The sequence below is a fragment of the Loxodonta africana genome, chromosome 19 (genome assembly GCF_030014295.1).
Source record: "Loxodonta africana isolate mLoxAfr1 chromosome 19, mLoxAfr1.hap2, whole genome shotgun sequence".
In the NCBI taxonomy this organism is placed as follows: Eukaryota; Metazoa; Chordata; class Mammalia; order Proboscidea; family Elephantidae; genus Loxodonta; species Loxodonta africana.
In genome coordinates this window covers 6,679,488-6,699,674 of record NC_087360.1, presented here as the reverse complement: position 1 = coordinate 6,699,674, position 20,187 = coordinate 6,679,488, and the positions used below count along the sequence as shown (strand labels likewise).

Sequence of the window (20,187 nt, the reverse complement as noted above, 5' to 3'; positions counted from 1 at the left end):
CCGGGAGCGTGACTACGAGTACAGCGCGGCCCCGTCCAAACCTGTGCCGACGTCACTGGGCAGCGCCGGAAGTCGGTCCGCGGATTCCCGACGGTCGCCCGATTGCTGCTGGCTCTGCGCGGAGGCCGCCATGGTCTCAGACGGTGAGAGTTGCGCCGGGGTTGGGCGGACTCTGCCCGGCCAGGACCGGCGAAAGGGAGTGTAGTTTTTCGGCTGGATGGGACGTATTTGGTGTTTAGAGGAGTAGCGAATGCATTCATTCATTCGTTCACTCGGTAAATGTGGAGCGGGTACTGTATGCTAGGCATTATTTTATGCGCTGAGGATACAGCAGAGACCATGATAGACAAGGTCTCTGCTCTCATGGCATTGAATTCTAGTGGGCGAGACAGACAATGAGCAGGAAAACAAAAATAATCTCAAGGGATGACAAGAGCCACGAAGACAATATGATAGGATGATGTGGTAGCTTGTGCTTAGTGGAGGGAGCAAGAGCTACTTCAGTCCAGGGAAGATCGTAATGTTTAAACTAAGACTTGGGTCGACCATGCGAAGTTCCTGGGGGAGTGCATTGTAAGTGCAAAGGCCTTGTGGCAGGTCAAGACGCCACATTACTGAAAAGACAGAACTGGGGAACCTGGTGATGGCGAAGGTGGGGAGGCATTTATTCATACAGTAAACTACAAGCTGTGAAGCATGATGTCTTGAGGGAAGAAAAAGGAGGCCAGGATGGCTGGACCAGACTGAACTAGAAGGACAGTAGAAGAGGATGAGACCAGAGAGCTGCCAGGTGCTGCATCATGCAGGGCCGCATAGCTTGAGCTTTAAGTGTGATGCATACTTAAGAAATATTATGATCTAATTTACATTTTTGAAAGATCAGTTTGCTGTGTGGAAAATGGACTGTGTGAGCAAGAGAAGAAATAGGAAGATCCATTCTGAGGCTGTAAAAATGGTCCATGCTTCTCTTTTCTGTTTTAATATACACCACATCCCTGTGAGGGGGGCAGACCTGGCTTTTCTTTTCTTGTGCTTTAAGTGAAAGTTTACAAATCAAGTCAGTCTCTCATATAAAAACTTACACACAGCTTGCTGTGTAACCCTAGCCACTCTCCCCCTAATATAACAGCACACTCCTCCTCTCCACCCTGTATTCCCCATGTCCATTCACCCAACTCCTGTCCCCCCTGCCTTCTCATCTTGCCATCAGACAGGAGATGCCCACATGGTCTCGTGTCTACGTGAGCCAAGAAGCTCACCCCTCACCAGTATCATTTTGTCTATATAGTCCACTCCAATCCTTGTCTGAAGAGTTGGCTTTGGGAATGATTCCAGTCTTGGGCTAACAGAGAGTCTGGGGGCCATGACCTCTGGGGTCCCTCCAGTCTTAGACCATAAGTCTGGTCTTTTTGAGGTCTGCATCCCACTGTTCTCCTGCTCCATCAGGGATTCTCTTTTGTGTTCCCTGTCAGGGCAGTGGGCAGACCTGGCTTTGTTGTCCCTATTTACAGATGAGGAGGTCGAGACCCAAAGGACGTTCACAGGGACATTTTGGATGTACTGATACACATAACTCTCCACACAGGCAACATACTCTCTTTTTCTCAGGCTGTCTTGGTAACATCAGAGAACTAACGGTTCTGAGAATTGTGAGGTGGGGCCTGATGGGGAATACAGGTAAAGGTTTGAGGGCTTATGGGTAGAGAAGTGAGGGCCTGTGGGAGAGACAGTTATTAAAGCCCTGCTTCTTTTTTTTCTGTGCTAGCCACTTTGTGATTTACACTTATTACGTCATTTGTCCCAAGACTAGCAAAAATCATTCTTTAAGGCCTCCACAGTTTAGTGAGCAGGGCTGGGAAGAGAGATGAGAAGCACACAACTAACTAACATGAGGTAGTGAGAGCTAAATGTCATTAGAGGAGTGTCCATTGGTGCAGCTAGTGGTCAGAGTCAGGCTGTGGGGCAATGAAAAACTACAGTCTTTAGAGTCAAGGAGATCTGTCTTTACAGCAAGGTCTTGGCTTTGCCACTTGCCAGCAGGACATGTGACTTTGGGCAACTTGCTCTTATTTGCAAAATGAGAATACTGTATTTCATGTAATCTAAGACGACATGCTGTTATTTTATGTACCTCTGAAGAGACAAAACATGCTGTCAATTTTAATAGTAAGGCACCACCCTGAGTTTAATGAAAAAAAAAAAAAGGAATGCCTTGTAATTGATGAAAGACAGGATTCATAAATATAAAAATAAAAGGAAAAAGGAATGCTTATAACTGATGAAAGACAGCATTCATATGTCCCTTGTTGGGTTGCTTTTAGTATAAAACAGGATTATGGGATTATATATGCCAGTGCTTGGTGCAGAGAAGGCTGGCATTCCCTCTCACCTGAGAGGAGGGAGTCAGGATCTCTTGCTGGAAGACCTGTGGAAGGCTTTGGGAAGAAAGAGGTAACATTGCTTTTGGTCCTTGAATTTGTCAGACCTTTTACTCCTGTGACACAAGAAAGAACGCAGTGGCTTGGAGGAGGAAAGGGGGAAGGTACAATCACATGGAAAGCAGGCGAGAGCGTGCTCAGGACCCACTAAGTTTTAAATCTTTAAAAGAATTTGGCCTTCTGTTAATATGGCTGTGGGATGATAAACATATAAAAGCATGTGTTGGTGCTTGCTCTAAATTGTACTAATGGGGAATGTTAGCGGTGATTCACTCTCATGAGACTAATGTATTTTTTTTTTTTGTTGTTAACATTTTCAGAAGATGAATTGAATCTTCTAGTGATCATAGTTGACACCAACCCAATTTGGTGGGGAAAGCAAGCATTAAAAGAATCGCAGGTAAGACTGCTTAAGGAAGCCTTTGGATGATTCTGGTTTAACTGAGAACGTGTTTATATTGCTTTGTAACAAAAAACAGCTTTACAAAAACCAAACCCAGTGCCGTTGAGTCGATTCCGACTCACAACGACCTTATAGGACAGAGTAGGACTGCTCCATAGAGTTTCCATGGAGCGCCTGGCAGATTCGAACTGCCAACCCTTTGGTTAGCAGCCATGGCAGTTAACCACTACGCCACCAGGGTTTCCATAAAACAGCTTTATGAAGGTATAATTTACATACCATAAAATTCCCCCATGATAACGTACAAGTGATTTTTTTAGTACATTCATAAAGTTGTGTAATCAATCGATCACCAGCAGAATCCCTCTTTAGAACATTTCTGTCTACCTGCAGAGTTCCACCCTGTCTGTGTGCAGTCAGTCTCTGTCCCCCGCCCCCCAAGTTGCTGGCAGCCACTGACCTGCTGCTTGAGTCTGTGTTGTCTTTTCTGAACATTTCATATATTGATTGTGTATATAGGTTTTTTTTGGTTAACTCTTTCAATTGTTTTTCTATTGTCTATTTAATTCTGCTCTAATTTTTATTATTTGCTTTAGATTTTTTCTTAACTTCTGTTTTTGGAAGAGATCGTGTAGAATTGGTGTTAAATCTCCAGGCCCAGATAGTTTCCCTGGAGAATTCTGCCAAACAGTTAAAGAAGTAACACCAATTCCATGAAATCTTTTCCGGAAAACAGAAGAAGGAACACTTCCGAACTCATTTTATGAGATCAGTATTACCTTTACACCAAAACCAGGTAAAGACAGTACAAAAAAAAGAAAACTCTCATGAGCATAGATGCAAAAAATCTTCAAAATAATTAGCAAATCAAATCCAGTTATATATACAAAGAACTACTTGCCACGACCAAAAAAAAAACCCCAAACCAAATCCTTTGCCATCGAGACAGTTCCGACTTATAGCGACCCTATAGGACAGAGTAGAATGGCCCTATAGGGTTTCCAAGGCTGTAGTCTTTATGGGAGCAGAAGGCACATAACTGTCTCGAGGAGTGGCTGGTGGGTTTGCGCTGTTTACCTTTCGGTTCGCAGCTGAGTGCTTAACCACTGTGCCACCAAAGCAAACTAAGAATAGAAGGGAACTTCCTCATCTTGATAAAAAGCATGTACCAAAAATACTTGGACAGTTAACATTACAATTGTGAGAATGTGAGCTCCACGAGAGAAGGGATATCTGCATGTTTAGCAGATGACTGATTTGAAAAGTTTTAGAAATCACCAATGTAATCATGTATTATACGGTATCATGTATGTATTAAGTATCTATTCCATGTGTAGCGACAATTTGCTAGTGATACCTGCACAGAAGACATGAGACATTTGTTATTCTCTAAATGCTACGCGAAAAATATTTTTGGGATATTGTTCTGAATATCTGACGTAAGTAAAACGAGGACTGTAGTTTTCAAGGGTTTTTGCTAATGGCTTTGCAGGAGGGGAGCTCCTGAGCACATTTTTAGCAATGAGTAATTGTGATTGCCTGTTAGTCATTTCAAGGCCTGACATACGTATTTGGATCGCTAATCTATCTTTGAAATGTCTTCGGTTTTCCAACAGTTCACTTTATCAAAATGCATAGATGCTGTGATGGTGTTGGGAAATTCCCATTTATTCATGAATCGTTCCAACAAACTTGCCGTGATAGCAAGTCACATTCACGAAAGGTAGGACCATTGTCACTACCCTTCCTGTTTAATGCTTAACATCTGTGAGGCGTTGGTGCCAACTGGCACTGTTTGTACTCTGAGTTGGAAAAAAAAAAATTCTGCACCCATGAATCATAGCTACAGTATCAGGAATCGGTACATGTACATTTTTAGCAGGTGTGAGCATTGAAAGGAGTCCTGGTGGTGTAAAGATCACAGCCTAGAAAACTGTGGGGCGCTTCGATTCTGTCACATGGGGTGGCTATGAGTCAGAATTGACTCAATGGCACCTAACAACAACATGAGTATTGAAAACCTTGTTAGTTAATATATAGTGGAGTTGTGTTATATGTACATATAACGAGACACAGATTCAACTATGTTCGCTAAGCAGAAAGAGAGCAAAACTCTGGGTGGGGGGGCAGGCAGCTTCCATCCCCACCCTACTCGTTAGGTGTCTGCCCTGGAGTGAGGGTACAGTGAGAGATGTCATTCTGCTTTCCCTTCACTGGGTCTTAACTCCCACTCTCACGGTGGGACGATTTTGCTGCCCTGCGTGTGGCCTGGTATTTGGAAATAACGGATTGTTCTCATAATATCAGCTTCTACACCCAAGCCAACGACTCCATCTAGTGCTCGGCTGAAGAACCACGGTCTTTTCCAACACTGCTGTAAACACTGGCTGTGTTGGACTTACTGCAGGATGGTACACAGGTCTGCACTTCATTTGTAAATATGGCTGCGTATATGGTAAAAAACCAAAAAAAAAAAAAAAAAAACCCCAGCCTGTTGCCATGTGTTACAGAGTAGAACTGCTCATGGAATTTTCTTGACTATACTCTTTATGGAAACAGATTGCCAGGTCTTTCTTCTGGGTGGGTTCAGACTGCCAACCTGTAAGCTAATAGTCAAGCACAAGCTGTTTGTGCCTCCCAGGGACCTGTATGTAAAGGGTTTATGGATTATTTTGACCATATTTGCTTGTCACATCATCCACTCATATACAGTCTGACCCCATGTAAGGTACAGCTCTTCTACATCTTAACTAAATGTCACATCGCAGTAGAAGTGACTTGTTTATCAACATATTTCATGTGAGGTTCATAGATAGTTCTCCAGTTTTGTTGTTCTTTGGGCTACTTCCTTCAGTGGGATGAACGAGCCCATGGATTCTGTGCTCCACACCCATCACCACCGTATGCTTTAATCAGCATTGAGTCAAGAGATGACGCTGTTTTGGTTAGGGTATCAGTAGAAGCTCTAACAGCGCTTTCATTTTTTATCAAAAGTGTCCTGTATGTAATGGCCACAAGAGTCACGAAGCACTAGGAGAGCTTTTGCAGGGGCCCTCGGACCAGGTTTTTATAACTGCTGTAGTGGATAATGTGTACCTCGAAGAATGTACTAGTAGTGAGGTAGAATTTGGTACCTTCTCTTTGGATGGTCCTTTGAGAGAGTAGAGCAGGGAGCACCCTGCCGCACATCAGTAAACTGTAACCTAATACTCTTTATTTTCCCTCATTTTCTAGAAAACACTGGAACCACTCAGATGTTCTGTGGTGGTAGACTCAAGTTTGCTGCTTTGCCTATTTTGTGCACTTGTACAAAATGAAATTTGTTATCAAATCTTAGAAGTCCAGAATGAGTGTGATTTTTGTTTGTTTTCTCTGATGAATTCCATTTTGCTGTTGGGTGAGGGTGCTAAGTCCAGGTGTGACTAGTTTTTTCTTTTTCTCCCCCCCCTCCCCGTTTTAGTCGATTCCTATATCCTGGAAAGAATGGCAGACTGGGAGACTTCTTCGGAGAAGCCAGCAACCCTCCTTCTGAATTTAATCCCTCAGGAAGTAAAGACGGGAAATATGAGCTGTTAACAGCAGCAAATGAAGTTATTGCCGAAGAGATTAAAGACCTAATGACCAAGAGTAATAGCTTTTATTTATTTACTTTTTCATCTTGTTATTTTGCAAAGGAGTTCAATTTGAAGGCCCTTGGGGGTTTAAATCCAGAGATTTGAGGTTGTTGATACTGTGTGCTAGGGTACTCCCTCTTTTCTTCTTAAAAATTGTTTTCCTTGAAGTCTGTGCATTATTTGCCTTGCCTCTGTGGCGTCTGACACTGTTGACCAGCCTTTCCTTCTTGAAACACACTCTTTGGCATCTCAGGATGTCCTGGTGACCTGCTTTTCCTCTTTTCTGGATCATTCCTTCTTAGTTTCCATTTCTGGCTCTTTGTTGATCTCATCCCTCAAAATATGTTTTATTTTGGACATTATTTTCTTCTTTTCTTCCTCTGAATGTTTGCACCCACTCCCATGTTCAGTAATCGTGTATGAATACCTCCCAGTCCGCGTCTCTGAGTGCGGTCTGTCTTTCTAGCTGCAGATGTCTCCTCTTAGGGTCCCTGCAGGCTCTTTAACGTTAGCGTCCCCAACTCGTTTCATTATCTTTTCCCCCGAACAACATCGTCATTTCCATTCCCCATTTCTGTCATCCTAACCCACCTAGTTTTCCAAATTCAGAGCATTTGCCTTTTTTGACTCCTCCTTACATCCAACATCTAATCAGCTATGAAATCTTACCAATTTCGCATCAGAAGTATCTCCAGAATCTGAACCCTGGTTATCTGTCATCCAGGTCAGGGCTTTCTCAGCCTCTGCACTGTTGGCATTTTGAGCAGGATGATTCCTTGTCATGGGGGCTTGTTCTGTGCATTGCAGGATGTTAAGTGGCATCCCTGGCCTCCACCCACTAGATGCCAGTAGCACCCCTCCAGTCGTGACAACCGAATATGTCTTCAGACATTGCTCAACGTGCCCTGGGGGCCAAAACTCCTCAGGCTGAAAGCTGCAGCTCTAGATGATTCCAATAACTTTTAACTGCTCTTCTGACCCCTGTCTCTCCCCATTCAAGTCCTTCCACCTAGCCTTCAAGGTTATTGTTCTCAAAAGCATCATGTGTTCAAGTTTTGTCCATGTTGTAGTGTGTATCAGGACTTCGTTCCTCTTAATGGCTGAATTCTCCTCCATTCTATGGCTGGACACCACATTTGCTTTATCCATTTCTCTGTCGATGGAAGCTTGGGATGCATCCACCGTTTGGCTGTTGTGAATAGTCCCGCTGTGAACACTGGTGTACAAGAATCTGTTTGAGTCTCTGCTTTCTATTCAGAATGTTTTTAAAAACCAGTTTGAAATGTCATTGTTTGATTTCAGTCATGGAAGAGAATGCCTTGGTTTGAAAATGATTTGAGAACAAGAAAGTACTTAAAAATTTCCTTTTTAATGTTGTTGTTATTTGCAGGTGACATAAAGGGTCAACACATGGAAACTCTGCTGGCAGGGTCCCTCGCCAAAGCCCTCTGCTGTATCCTTTCTTTAATCATCCTGGCAGTGTCTTCTGTAATAAAAAATCCCATTGTTGTTGAGTTCATTTCGAGTCATAGCTACCCTGTAGGACAGAGTAGAACTGCCCCATAGAGTTTCCTAGGTCGTCATCTTTACGGAAGCAGACTGCCATATCTTTCACCCACTGAGCGGCTCGTGGCTTTGAACTGCCAACCTTTTGATAAGCCTTCTGGCACTTAACCACTGTGCCATGAAGGCTGCACCTTCCGGAATAAGCAGATTTTAACTTGTGCTATTTCTTAGAACCCTGCCTGTCCACAAGAATGGGAGGCCTGAGTATTCTAAAGTGGTGGGCAATCAAAAAATAATTGATCTTGGCTTTGAGTTGTTATAAGATGAACTGTAAAGACTGGAAATGGGAAGAAATAGAAAACTGGTTTCTCCAGTCTGTCCTGCCCACAATGAATGCTGCTTTGGAATGTTTCCTTCTTATTTTTATACATTGGATTGGTTTTTCTTTTTTTCCTCATCTTTCTTGAGGTAGGGGCAGTATTTGATTTTAAAAGCCATTTGCTGACCCTGAGGCTTCATAAGTGAGTAGCTACTTCTCCACAGTGACTGGGATGTCTGGGACTTAGCATTGGAGCAAGAACAGCTTTCTAATCGTATCCACGTTTGTAGGAAGTTCCCCCAGTCTTGTGTGGTTTATCATTGGCAGAATGCAGTGAGTCCTTTGTCCTAGACTATGATTTGGGGTGCCTGGTCACCTCTACAGTATTCAGAGTTACCTCGTATTATTGGCTTGTTGATTTACTTGTGGTCCCCATATTCAAATCTGGGATCTGGTGGAACCCCCGAGAAGTCTTGCTTGTGTCTTCATCATGGAAAGAGGGGCATTTCCTTTTTTCATTAGGTGGGTGCTGGGTTTGTGTAACTAAAATTTGAGGCTATTTTTCTGTTTGGTATAAATATTTATTAAATAAATTTTTTCTTTTTCCTTAATGCTAATAAAATAAGACATTCATAGAATGAACAAGGAAGTCAAAGGTAAGAGTCTTTGTTTTCCTGGGAGAACTATAATCTTACTTACCTTACCGCCCTAAGGATGGTGGACTATTTAAACATCAGTTCCCAGTAAAAACCCAGTGCTGTCGAGTCAATTCCGACTCATAGTGACTCTATAGGACACAGTAGAACTGCCTCATAGAGTTTCCGAGGAGTGCCTGGTGGATTCAAACTGCCGACCTTTAGGGTAGCAGCCGTAGCACTTAACCACTATGCCACCAGGGTTTCCAAAAATTGGTTAGAAAACCTTATTTATGTATTTCGTAAGGCTCCATTAAATTGTAGTCTTTTTATTTCTTTTTACAGATAATCAGGAAATGAAGTCAAGGATATTGGTAAGATTTTAAAAATCAGTACTGTTTTCATATACCAACTATAGCCAGTTAGAAAACAAAATGGGGAATTAGACTCCATTTACAATAGAAGAAATAAATATTAAGTATCTAGAAATAGCAAGCAGTGTATAAAATGGACATGAACGAAAGTTCCCAGACTCTGAGAGACATGAAAGAATTCAATAAATGGAGAGAAATATTTTGCTCTCGGATGTCAATTTTTCTTAAATTAAGCTGTGAATTCAGTGCAGTCTCAGAGTAAAAAAGAAATTCAAAAGTTGACCTGGAAGAATAAGTCAATGAGAATCGCTAAGGACTTTGTGAAAGAGAACAGTAGGTAGGAGCTTGCCCTGTTAGGTATTATAGCACATCCTAAAGCATGGTGTACTTACAGGCAAATAGAAGGTGGAAGAGACTAAAAGTAAAGCCAAGTGCATATGGGAATCTGATTTGTGATAAAGGACTCTCTTCAAATTAGTGGAAAGAAAAGGTATTAATAAAAGAGGCTGGGCTAATTGGTTGGCTGTTGAGGAGAAAAAGTAAAGCTGATCCTTATCTCACCGATTACACCTAAACACATTTCGGAAAAGATCAAGCATTTAAATGTAAAAATGCAAGGTGCAAAAGTGCTGGAAGAAAATAGGTGTTTACAGTCTTTGGTGGTGAGTTGAATGTCTTTCCAAGGAGGATGTGGAACTTGAAAGATTACTACTCCATAAAATAAAAACCCCAAAACAAGGATGAAAGAAAAACTATTAGGAAGGTATTTTCAGCCTACCTACCTGACAGAGGAACTCTCATCAGTTAAATTTCAAAAGACAAGTTCCACTCTATAAACATGGGCAGAAGACATGAGCAGACTCCAAAAGAAAAAACGCAAATGGCGGTTAGCATTTAAAAATATGTTCAGCCTTACTAGTAAGCAAAGAAGCGTAAGTGTAAAATAACGAGCTTTTTGTTGTTTGCTTACCGCTCAGCAAAAATGACAAATCCAGCAGTTCCCTGGGTTGATAGCAACACTGGGGACGGGTTACTTTGGCATAACTTTTCTGGAGGTAATTTAATAATCTGCACAAAAATTGAAGGTGCATACGCTTTAGCAGCCTCCCTGATTATCTTCAGGAGATAATTAAGAGAAGTGTGCAAAGGGTATATGATGGTGTTCATCAGAGCACTGTTTAAAACTGAGACGCTGGAAACTGCCTGGCTGTCCTTTAGGGATGATTGGTTAAATGTGGGAATCTGTCAAGTCATCAAGGATGAGATCATCCAAAGTCATTGACAGAAGTAGATTTTGGGATGTGAGTGTGTGTTTTCCGTGTGTGTGTGTTTTGGGTGTATGTGTGTTTTGGGGGGGTGTGTATATTTTTGGGGCGAGTGTATTAATGCCCATATAGATGCTATCTAGAAAGATATTCATCAAACCATTAACAAGCATTATCTCTGGCCATTGGGGTTTGGAGGTAATTTTTGCTGTCATCTTTATACTTTCAGGTATTGGTCAATATTGGTAAGTAGGAAACAGATTAGGAAACATGATTTTGGGTATAGTTCGCAGTGTATCATGATGGCACTTGAGTGGGAGTGTCGGGATGTGCCTGGAGGCGTTAACAGAGACACGGTTTTTCAGGTGATTAAAGCTGCAGAAGACAGTGCTTTGCAGTATATGAACTTCATGAATGTAATCTTCGCGGCCCAGAAACAGGTGAATTGAGAGCCCACCTTTTAAAGAATATTTTGTTTCATGAGAAAGGAATTAATTTCAGTGTTTGGATGACCAACTTAGGTATTTTGACTAGATAGCCTGGTTAGTGGATTAAGAAATCAGTTCACAGTTGTAGTCATTTTAAGGAGCCCTGGTGTTGCGGTGGTTCAGCACCTGGCTGTTAACTAAAAGGTCGGCAGGTCGAACCTACCAGCATCCGTGGGAGAAAGATGTGGCAGTCTGTTTCTGTAAAGGTTGCGGCCTTGGGGGCCCCATGGGGCAGCTCTGCGCTGTCATGCAGGGTTCGCTGTGAGTTGGAATCGGCTCGACACAATAGGTTTTAGTAGTCATTTTCTATTTTGGGTCCTGAACCCCTTGAGAATATGATGGGTCCTTTGATGGGCCCTGTCCCAGACACTCTTGTACTCAGAGTTTTGCATGTAGTTTTGTGGTGTTCATGTAAGCCCTTTTAACGCACCCTTGGCCCCCAGGCTGAGAACCTCTGACCTTAGAATTTGCTCCATAAACCTTGCCTCAACTTCTCTGTTTATTTTTGTGAGGTTTATAAAGATTTGGTATTTTCACTTTGCAAATAACTGTGATGTTGAGGTGTATTATCGCCAATACAATTTTTTTTCTTGGATGTGTTAAAAAAAAACCAAAACTTCCTTGAAACTTAAGTGGTAACCTAACATGGCTCTTAGAGTCACGCATGATATCTTCCAGCTTGAAGTGGCAATGCCATGTAGTGGACAGAGCACGAGTTTCAGAGACAGGCAGACCAGGGCTTACAGCTCTGGGACCACAGCCTGGCCAAGTCCTGGGTGCTTCAGCTGCAGACTGCGAATGGCACATCTCCCTTGCAGAGTGATTCCTATTAAATGAGCTACAGCATTTTAAGAGCAGAGCCTGGTACTTAGTATGTGCAATTGTAGGTAGGCGTTATTGCTATTATTCTTATAATAATTTTAAGTGTTCATTTCAGAGTATTTTGATTGATGCCTGTGTTTTAGACTCCGATTCAGGACTCCTCCAACAGGTATGTTTTAAAAGTATGCTGGGTTTTAGTGATTAGGAAAGTGTGGCATGTTACTAGCGTAAAGAGCTCGGCTGCTAACCAAGAGGTCGGCAGTTCAAATCCACCAGTGCTCCTTGGAAACCCTATGGGACAGTTCTGTCCTGTCCTGTAGGGTCATTATGAGTTGGAATCGACTTGACAGCTACGGGTTGGGTTTGGTTTTTTGGTTGTAGTTAAATGCCTTTCACCAGTCTTCACACGTCTTTAGGGATTAGCCTTGTGTGGTTCTACAGATTAGAGCACTAACATCTCTGGTCCCTTTCAAGCTTTCATTTGTCTTTTGTGTAGACATGGTCGACTTTGTGAAAGTGGCCAATGTGCTAAAAATAACTTAAGAAGTCCAAAATAGCCTTATAATCCCGTCATCCAAAAATTACCATTGTTAATATTACCAAAAGCCAAACCCACTGCTGTCAAGTCAGTTCCGACTCATGGCAACCCCATAAGGTTTCTGAGGCTGTACATTTCTACCGAAGCAGACTGCCACACCTTTCTCCCACAGAGCCACTGGTGGTTTCGAACCGCCGACCTTTCAGGTCACACTCAGAAAATTTTTTGTGAAAATAGCATCATACTCAACTCAGTAAAAAGACAGATAACCCAGTTAAAAAATGGGCAAAGGATATGAGTAGATATTTCTTCAAAGAAGATATACAGGTGGCCAGTAAGCACACAGGAAGATGCTTAACATCATTGGTCATCGTTGTTGTTAGGTGCCGTTGAGTCCGTTCTGACTCATAGTGACCCTGTGTACAACAGAATGAAACACTGCCCAGTCCTGTGCCATCCTCACAATCATTGTATGTTTGATCCCATTGTTGCAGCCACTGTGTGAATCCATCTCATTGAAGGTCTTCCTCTTTTTTGCTGACCCTCTACTTTACCAAGCATGATATCCTGGTCCCTCCTGATGATATGTCCAAAGTATGTGAGACAAAGTCTCGCCATCCTTGCTTCTAAGGAGCATTCTGGTTGTACTTCTTCTATGACAGATGTGTTTGTTCTTCTGGCAGTCCATAGTATGTTCAATATTCTTTGCCAACACCAGAATTCAAAGGCATCAATTCTTCAGTCATTAGGGAAACGCAGGTCAAAAGCACAGTGAGATACCACTTCATACACACTAGGTTGGCTACAATCAAAGACAGACAATAACAAGTGTTGTCGAGGATGTGGAGAAACTGGCACCCTCATTCATTGCTGGTGGGAATGTAAAATGCTGCAGGTACTTTGGAAAATCGTCTGGCAGTTCCTCAAAATGTTAAACACAGAGTTACGATATGACTCAGCAATTCCACTGCTAGGTATATAGCCAGGAGAAATGGAAACATACATCCACATAGAAACTGGTACACGAATGTTCCTGGGAATGTTATTCATGATAGCCAAAAAAGTGAAAATAACCCAAATGTTTATTAACAGATGAGTAGAGAAATAAAATGTGGTATATCCATACAGTGGAATATTATTCAGCTATATAAGGAAGTTCTGATACATGGTAGAATGTGGAGGAACCTTGAAAACATGATGCTAAGTGAAAGAAGCCAGACACAAAAGGCCACATAGTGTATGATCCATTTACGTGAAGTGTCCAGGATAGGCAAATCCATGGAGACAGAAAGTAGGTTAGTGGTTGCTGCGGTGAGGAGAAGGAAGTAGGACAGACCACTAATAGGTGTGGAGTTTCCTTTGGGGCATGAAGGGACTATTCTGGAATTAGATAGGGGTGAAGGTTGAACAACATAGTGAATGTTCTATAAACCAATGAACCACACATTTTAAGACAGTGAATTTTATGTAAATTATATCTAAATTTTTTAAAAGTTATGTGGTGTTGATACATGCTGCGACATGAATGAACCTTCAAAACATGATGCTTAGTGAAAGAAGCCAGACACAGAAGACCACATACTGTTTATTCCATTTATATGAAATGCCGTAACAGGCAGACCTATACAGACAGAAAGTAGGTTAATGGTTGCTGGAGGCTGGGGGCTGCGAAGAGGGGGTGACTGGTAACGGATCCAGGGTTTCTTCTTGGGTGATAAATACGTTCTGGAGTTAGATAGTGGTGGTGGCTGCATACCTATAAGTATAGTAGTAACCACTGAATTGAACACCAAACTTTATGGCATGTGAATTATACCTCAACAAAGCTGCTATTAAAAATACATGATAAAAATGAGTAAACATGACAACAATAAAAATTTATTGGTAGCAATCATACAGGAGAAAGGGCATAGACAGACCCGCACTACAAACTCCAAATGGTCAAAGGGTGTTGGCCTGGGGGAAAAGTAAGGGACCTGAATATCTTGGGAGGTAGCTGGAAGTGCCTGGCCCTTGCTTACTCTAGGAGATAGTTCTCTCTTTTTTTAAAAAAATAATGTTTTTGGTGAATTTACAGAGGAGTTTAGGTTCCCACTCAACAATTTCTACACACACTGTTCACTGACATTGGTTACATTTGTCACAATGTGTGAACATTCTCATTGTTCCCATGCTGGTTGTTCTGTTTCTGTTAACTTAGTTTCTCTGCCTCCTTGCATTCTCATCATTGTTTTTGAAGTAATTGTTGACCATTTGGTCTCATATGGATTTTTTTTTAAAGGAGCACAGTACTCAAGGGTGATACTTATTTTGTGAAGCCAATCTATTATTTAGCTAAAAGGTAACTGGAGGGGCTAGTTTTGTTTCAAAATTTAAAGAGTATCTCAGGGTAATAGTCTCAGGGAATCCTCTAGTCTTACAGTCAGGTAAGTCAGTTTTTTTTTTGTTTTTTTTTTTAAAGGAATTTGAGGTTCTAGTCCTCATTTTTCTCCTGTTCTATCAGGGTCCTTCTACTGTGGCCCTGATCAGAATGGTTGGTAGTAGTAGCCAGGCACCATGTAGTTCTTCCGGTCTCGGGGTAGATTAGGCTGTGGTTCGTGTAGAGACAGTTCCCTGTTAATATGCTGTGTCATACCCCCCTCTACTTTAGAAGACCTAAAGAATTACTGGTCAGAACTGCACACACCTGGAAAAGCTAAGTGTGCCTTTATGTGGCAGTGACCCCTTTGTGTGTCTTGTAGGCTTGTGACATCACAGGAGGACTGTACTTGAAGGTGCCTCAGATGCCCTCCCTTCTGCAGTATTTGCTGGTAAGGACATGTGAACAGTGAACCTAATACCTGAGGGGAGTAAGACCACTGTGTCCTGTGGACTGGATGGGAGCAAGATGGCTAATGCGAGTAATTGAAGGAGAGGAAGAAATGGTGGCTTAGGAGGAGGGGCTTCAGGTAGTCTCCAGCCCTATAAACCAAATGCAGAATGTTGTATGACTGTTCATACAGCACTGCCTATATGTAATAGGTGGTCAGTAATTAAACTGAAAAAACCAGGTGCCGTCAAGTCGATTGCAACTCACGGCAACTCCGTATGTGCAGCACAGAACTGTGCTTTACGGGGTTTTCAACGCTATGACCTTTCAGAAGCAGAACACCAGGCCTGTCTTCTAAGGTGCCTCCAGGTGGGCTGAACTTTTTAATTAGTAGTCGAGCACTTAACCAATTGCACGTTCCAGGGACCCTACTCAGTAATTATGAATAAAAAGTTCACTTCTCAATAGATTTTTAAGGAAAATCCTAATTTATTATCCCCCTGGGTGTTAGCTGACAAATATCTATGTCCTGACTCCTGGTTAAGGAGTCCCGGTGGTGCAGTGGTTAAGCGCTTGGCTGTTAACCTAAAGGTTGGCAGCTCGAACACACGAGCCACTTCACTGGAGAAAAGACCTGGCTGTCTGCTCCCATAAAGATTACAGCCTAGAAAACCTTGTGGGGCAGTTCTGCTCTGTCCTGTAGGGTCACTATGAGTAGAATCAACTCGACAGCAACATTTTTTTTTTTTTCCTTTCAGACTCTTGGTTATCCTTATTTTAAGGAAAAGTGTCTTGCTTTTTCCTACAGTGGGTTTTCCTTCCTGATCAAGACCAGAGATCTCAGCTAATCCTCCCGCCCCCGATTCACGTTGACTATAGGGCTGCCTGCTTCTGTCATCGGAACCTCATTGAGATTGGCTATGTCTGTTCTGTGTGCTTGTCAAGTACGTTCAGGGACCTATTTTGTTTTGCCCTTTTTCTGTGTTGTCGGGGAGGGCAGTAAATATCTCAACTGTGTGCTTTTTAAATCACCCTGCTTTTCCCCCCTCTAAATCCACAGTATTCTGCAACTTCAGCCCTATCTGTACTACATGCGAGTGAGTATCTCTGAGGCTGCGTGGGTGGCTCACTGTTTAGAGATGACAGCGTTAAAAAATGTTTTCCCCTCTCATTTCAGGACAGCATTTAAGATTTCTCTGCCTCCCGTGCTGAAGGCCAAGAAAAAGAAACTGAAAGTATCTGCTTGAGAATAAAAGGTTTTCCCACCTTTCAGGGCTAGTGGTAGAAACTGTAAGGCAGGATCTGGGCTGGGAAGGGTCTGGAAAGATACAGATACATAGAAGGTTATTTTTAACCTGGTTATTCATTTCCCACAGGAAATATTTCCAAAGCAGCAGTCTCATCTTGTACTTCTGGGGGACTGATTTGTTTGGGGGAGTCATTCTATGGAATGTATTTTTTAATCTTCTGGCTGGATTTTGTCCAGAAAGGGTGAGAAAGCACAAATTTGTGAATTTTTTAAAAATGGGGTGATCATTTGTCAGAGTCCGACTGTTGTGACTGATTATAGATGGAGAGCAGATTAACCGAATCTAGGTCCTTACTGTGAAATATATAATATGTGACATTTAAACATAGTGTTGGGAAAAAGTGTACACATGGTTACTTATGGACTAACGGCATTAATCAGCACAGTACTTCTTCCTTAACCAGCAGTCAACGTCAGCAGTCATCATGCAAATAGAATCCTTAGTGTCTAAATTGATACCATTCATCTCAGTTTTCAGGTATTAGCAGATACTTTTGTATGTCATCAGTACACGTGTGGACGTTACCCAAAGAATAATATCGGTTTGTCACAGAATAACTACAGTCTGTTCTTAAATGAGCAAGAGGAGTGAGTGCAGTTGTCTGTTAGAAAACTTTTCTTCAAAAACAGTTGCATTAAGAGTTTATTTGTGAAAGGTCAGAGCAGTTCTGGGAGGGAATTTCTTGGGGAGAATGGACCCTTAACAATTAAGTGTGGTCCCAGATAGAATTCTTTTCTTTTTAAATGAAATAAATAAGTATTGGAGAAGTGTTATCTAGAAGCTTTGGACTGAATAGTGAAAACTTTTGGAGTTGAAAAGAAAAATTATTTTTAATTTCAACAATACAAAAATTATTTTTCTATGAAATCATGAAGTTGTTAACATCCTTTTGAGTTCCAGCAGAGTACAGGAAGGCTTAAGGAATAAGCAGTTGGTTTGGTTTGTTCATACCTAAGGTATATTGTAAAACCCATTTGCGTATGAAACCTCGTATGTAACTAAGGTTGAATTTTCTCTTTATATAATCCCTGAAGCTAAGTATTATTTAAGTAACTGAGTGGTTAGGTAATTTCTGGGAGATTTTATATTCTGGATTTGTGGTTTTATTAACAAATGCACAAAGATTTTGACGATCACTTTGCAAGTATCTGTGACTTCTTGAGTTTGAGAATCTGTTTGCATATGTTGCCTTTTAAAAATAATATTTAATATTTTACAGCTTAATTGAATGTAATCGAAATCAGTATTGTATGTTTGTGTGGGAAGTAAAGCGTATATCTAAAAGATGAATAACTTGCAGCAAGCTGATAAGGTTTTCTCTCTTATTCATTTGAAATGTTTTATATACTTGTTTAGCTCTGTTTTTATTCTATTTGTGGTCTACTTTATATAAATTTTTATAATAGAATAATTTGAATTTTTATAGTCATTGTTTTGTCTCATGTTCATTCAACTCCTCTTAAACTGTGTACTTTTTAACATGAAGATGGCCAAATGCCAGACAGTTTTTTCATTCACCTCTGAAGAGCTTTAATTTCAAATCCTGCCAAAATTATAGATGAAAATATTGTTACACAGTAATAGGTTGGTATGAAGTATTTAAGGAGCCTCGGTAGCACAATGGCTAAGCACTAGGCTGCTTACTGAAAGATTGGCAGTTTGAACCCACCAGCTGCTCTGTGGGAGAAAGGCCTGGCGATCTGTTCCTGTAAAGAAAAAACAGCCTAGAAAATCCTATGGGGCAGTTCTACTCTGTCCTATAGGGTTGCTATGAGTTGGAATCGACTCAGCAGCACACAACAACAACATGAAGTATTTAATGTAAGATTTCTAAGTACTTAAGTATTAGACCAAAGATTTGATGTTTGTAATTTTATGTTGGGAGCAAGAAATCTATTAGCAAAATTTCAATTATTTGGTATTTTCATTGGATAAAGCAGGCTGGTTTTAAGTGTAATGTATATTTTGATGCCAGAAAAGTGGGGATCTTTCTTATTCTATAACAGTTCATTTCAAAGCCACGAAATTATTCTATTCCTGAGTAAACAGTCAAGTAACTGTTCAGCCTGCAGTTCTAAAGACAGTCCTTCAGGCTTTATCAACAAAAGGATTCCTGTTCTGTTGCTTTTTTTTTTCCCCCACGTTTTTTTATTTCAAATAATACAAACATGATTTTTAGGAGTGTTTGTAATTCTCTAAAAAGATTGCAGGAAATGTTTCCAGCAGTCATGCAAAGAGAAAGAAACACATCAAGGACAATATTTTAATATAAGAAGTACCCATTCCATGGCTGTTGAGTCAATTCCGACTCATGATGTCCCTGTAGGACAGAGTAGAACTGCCCTACAGGGTTTCCAAGGCTGTAAATCTTTATGGAAGCAGATTGCTACATCTTTCTCCTGCAGATCCGCTGGTGGGTTCGAACCTCCGACTTTTCAGTTAGAAGCTGTGCACCTAACCACTGTGTCACCAGGCCTCCTTATAAAAAACCTTATAAGAAGTACTATATTTAAAAACCCAGACTTTGCATTGATAGTTGAATTGAAATTTGATGCTCACATTCTATACTAATAGAAATGACCACAAAGGAACTTTAAGAAAAATTCTCTCTGATAGTTGATTTTTAATAACATTCTTTTTTTTTTCTTTCAATTTTTATTGTACTTTAGGTGAAGGTTTACAGAACAATCTAGTTTCTCATTAAACAGTCAGTATAGGCATTGTACTATGACATTAGTTAACAAGCCCACAACATGTCAACACTCCCCTTTTTCAACCTTGGGTTCCCTATTACCAGCTTTCCTGTTCCCTCCTGCCTCCTAGTCACTGCCCCTGGACTGGTGTGCCCCTTTCGTCTTGTTTTGTTTTATGGGCCTGTCCAATCTTTGGCTGAAGAGTGAACCTCAGGAGTGACTTCATTACTGAGCTGAAAGGGTGTCAGGGGAGCCAGACTCTCAGGGTTTCTCCAGTCTCTGTCAGGCGTAAGTCTGGTCTTTCTTTTTGAGTTAGAATTTTGCTCTACATTTTTCTCTAGCTGTGTCTGGGACCCTCTATTGGGATCCTTGTCAGAGCAGTCAGTGGTGGTAGCCTGGCACCATTTAGTTGTACAGGACTCAGTCTGGTGGAGGCCGTAGTAGATGTGGTCCATTAGTCCTTTGGACTAATCTTTTCCTTGTGTCGTTAGTTTTCTTGATTCTTCCTTGGTCCCAAAGGAGTGAGACCAGTGGAATATCCTAGGTGGCCACTCACAGTCTTTTAAGACCCCAGACGCTACTCACCAAAGTAGAGCATAGAACATTTTCTTTATAAATTATGTTATGTCAATTGAGCTAAATGTCACCTGAGACCATGGTCCCCACAGCCCTCAGTCCAGCAGTTCCATCCCTCAGGGAGTTTGGATGTGTCTATGGAGCTTCTGTGACCCTGCCTTGGACCAGTTGTGCTGGCTTCCCCAGTACTGTGTACTGTCTTACCCTTTTCCATCCCCACCAATCCCCTCTCTTGTAGCCATCAAAGATTGTTTCTTTTTGTGTGTAAACCTTCTCATGAGGTTTTACAGTTACGGTCTCATACAGTATTTGTCCTTTTGTGATTGACTTACTTCACTCAGCATAATGTCCTCCTGATTTTTATTTTTGTATTTAAAAAAATACCTTTTTTTCTTAT

At 41.4% G+C, this 20,187-nt stretch overlaps 1 protein-coding gene across 6 annotated transcripts; it reads left to right on the top strand.

Annotated features, from left to right (window-relative positions):
* Positions 1-64: 64 nt before the first annotated feature.
* Positions 65-17,911, top strand: GTF2H3 (general transcription factor IIH subunit 3). 6 transcript variants are annotated; one of them, XM_010599812.3, is made up of 13 exons: positions 65-143; positions 2,759-2,838; positions 4,458-4,564; positions 6,302-6,468; positions 7,846-7,908; positions 8,907-8,936; positions 9,261-9,289; positions 10,920-10,994; positions 11,968-12,033; positions 15,144-15,212; positions 16,020-16,155; positions 16,272-16,308; positions 16,389-17,910. In XM_010599812.3, the coding sequence occupies exons 1-13, from the start codon at positions 131-133 to the stop codon at positions 16,456-16,458; spliced, it is 942 nt and encodes a 313-aa protein (XP_010598114.1). In that variant the 5' UTR covers positions 65-130; the 3' UTR covers positions 16,459-17,910. The 6 variants fall into 6 exon arrangements, with proteins under 6 accessions (XP_010598114.1, XP_003420327.1, XP_010598116.1 ...); XM_003420279.4 differs by having other exon boundaries at positions 11,980-12,033; positions 16,389-17,907; XM_010599814.3 differs by lacking the exon at positions 65-143 and adding an exon at positions 158-790 and having other exon boundaries at positions 16,389-17,908.
* The last annotated feature ends 2,276 nt before the right edge of the window (positions 17,912-20,187 follow it).

Coding starts and splice junctions, on each gene's coding strand:
- GTF2H3 (XM_010599810.3), top strand. CDS start 251: ATGCATTCATTCATTCGTTCACTCG. Junction 6,469..7,845: donor TAAAGACCTAATGACCAAGA/GTAATAGCTTTT, acceptor TGTTATTTGCAG/GTGACATAAAGGGTCAACAC. Junction 15,213..16,019: donor CCCTTCTGCAGTATTTGCTG/GTAAGGACATGT, acceptor TTTTTCCTACAG/TGGGTTTTCCTTCCTGATCA.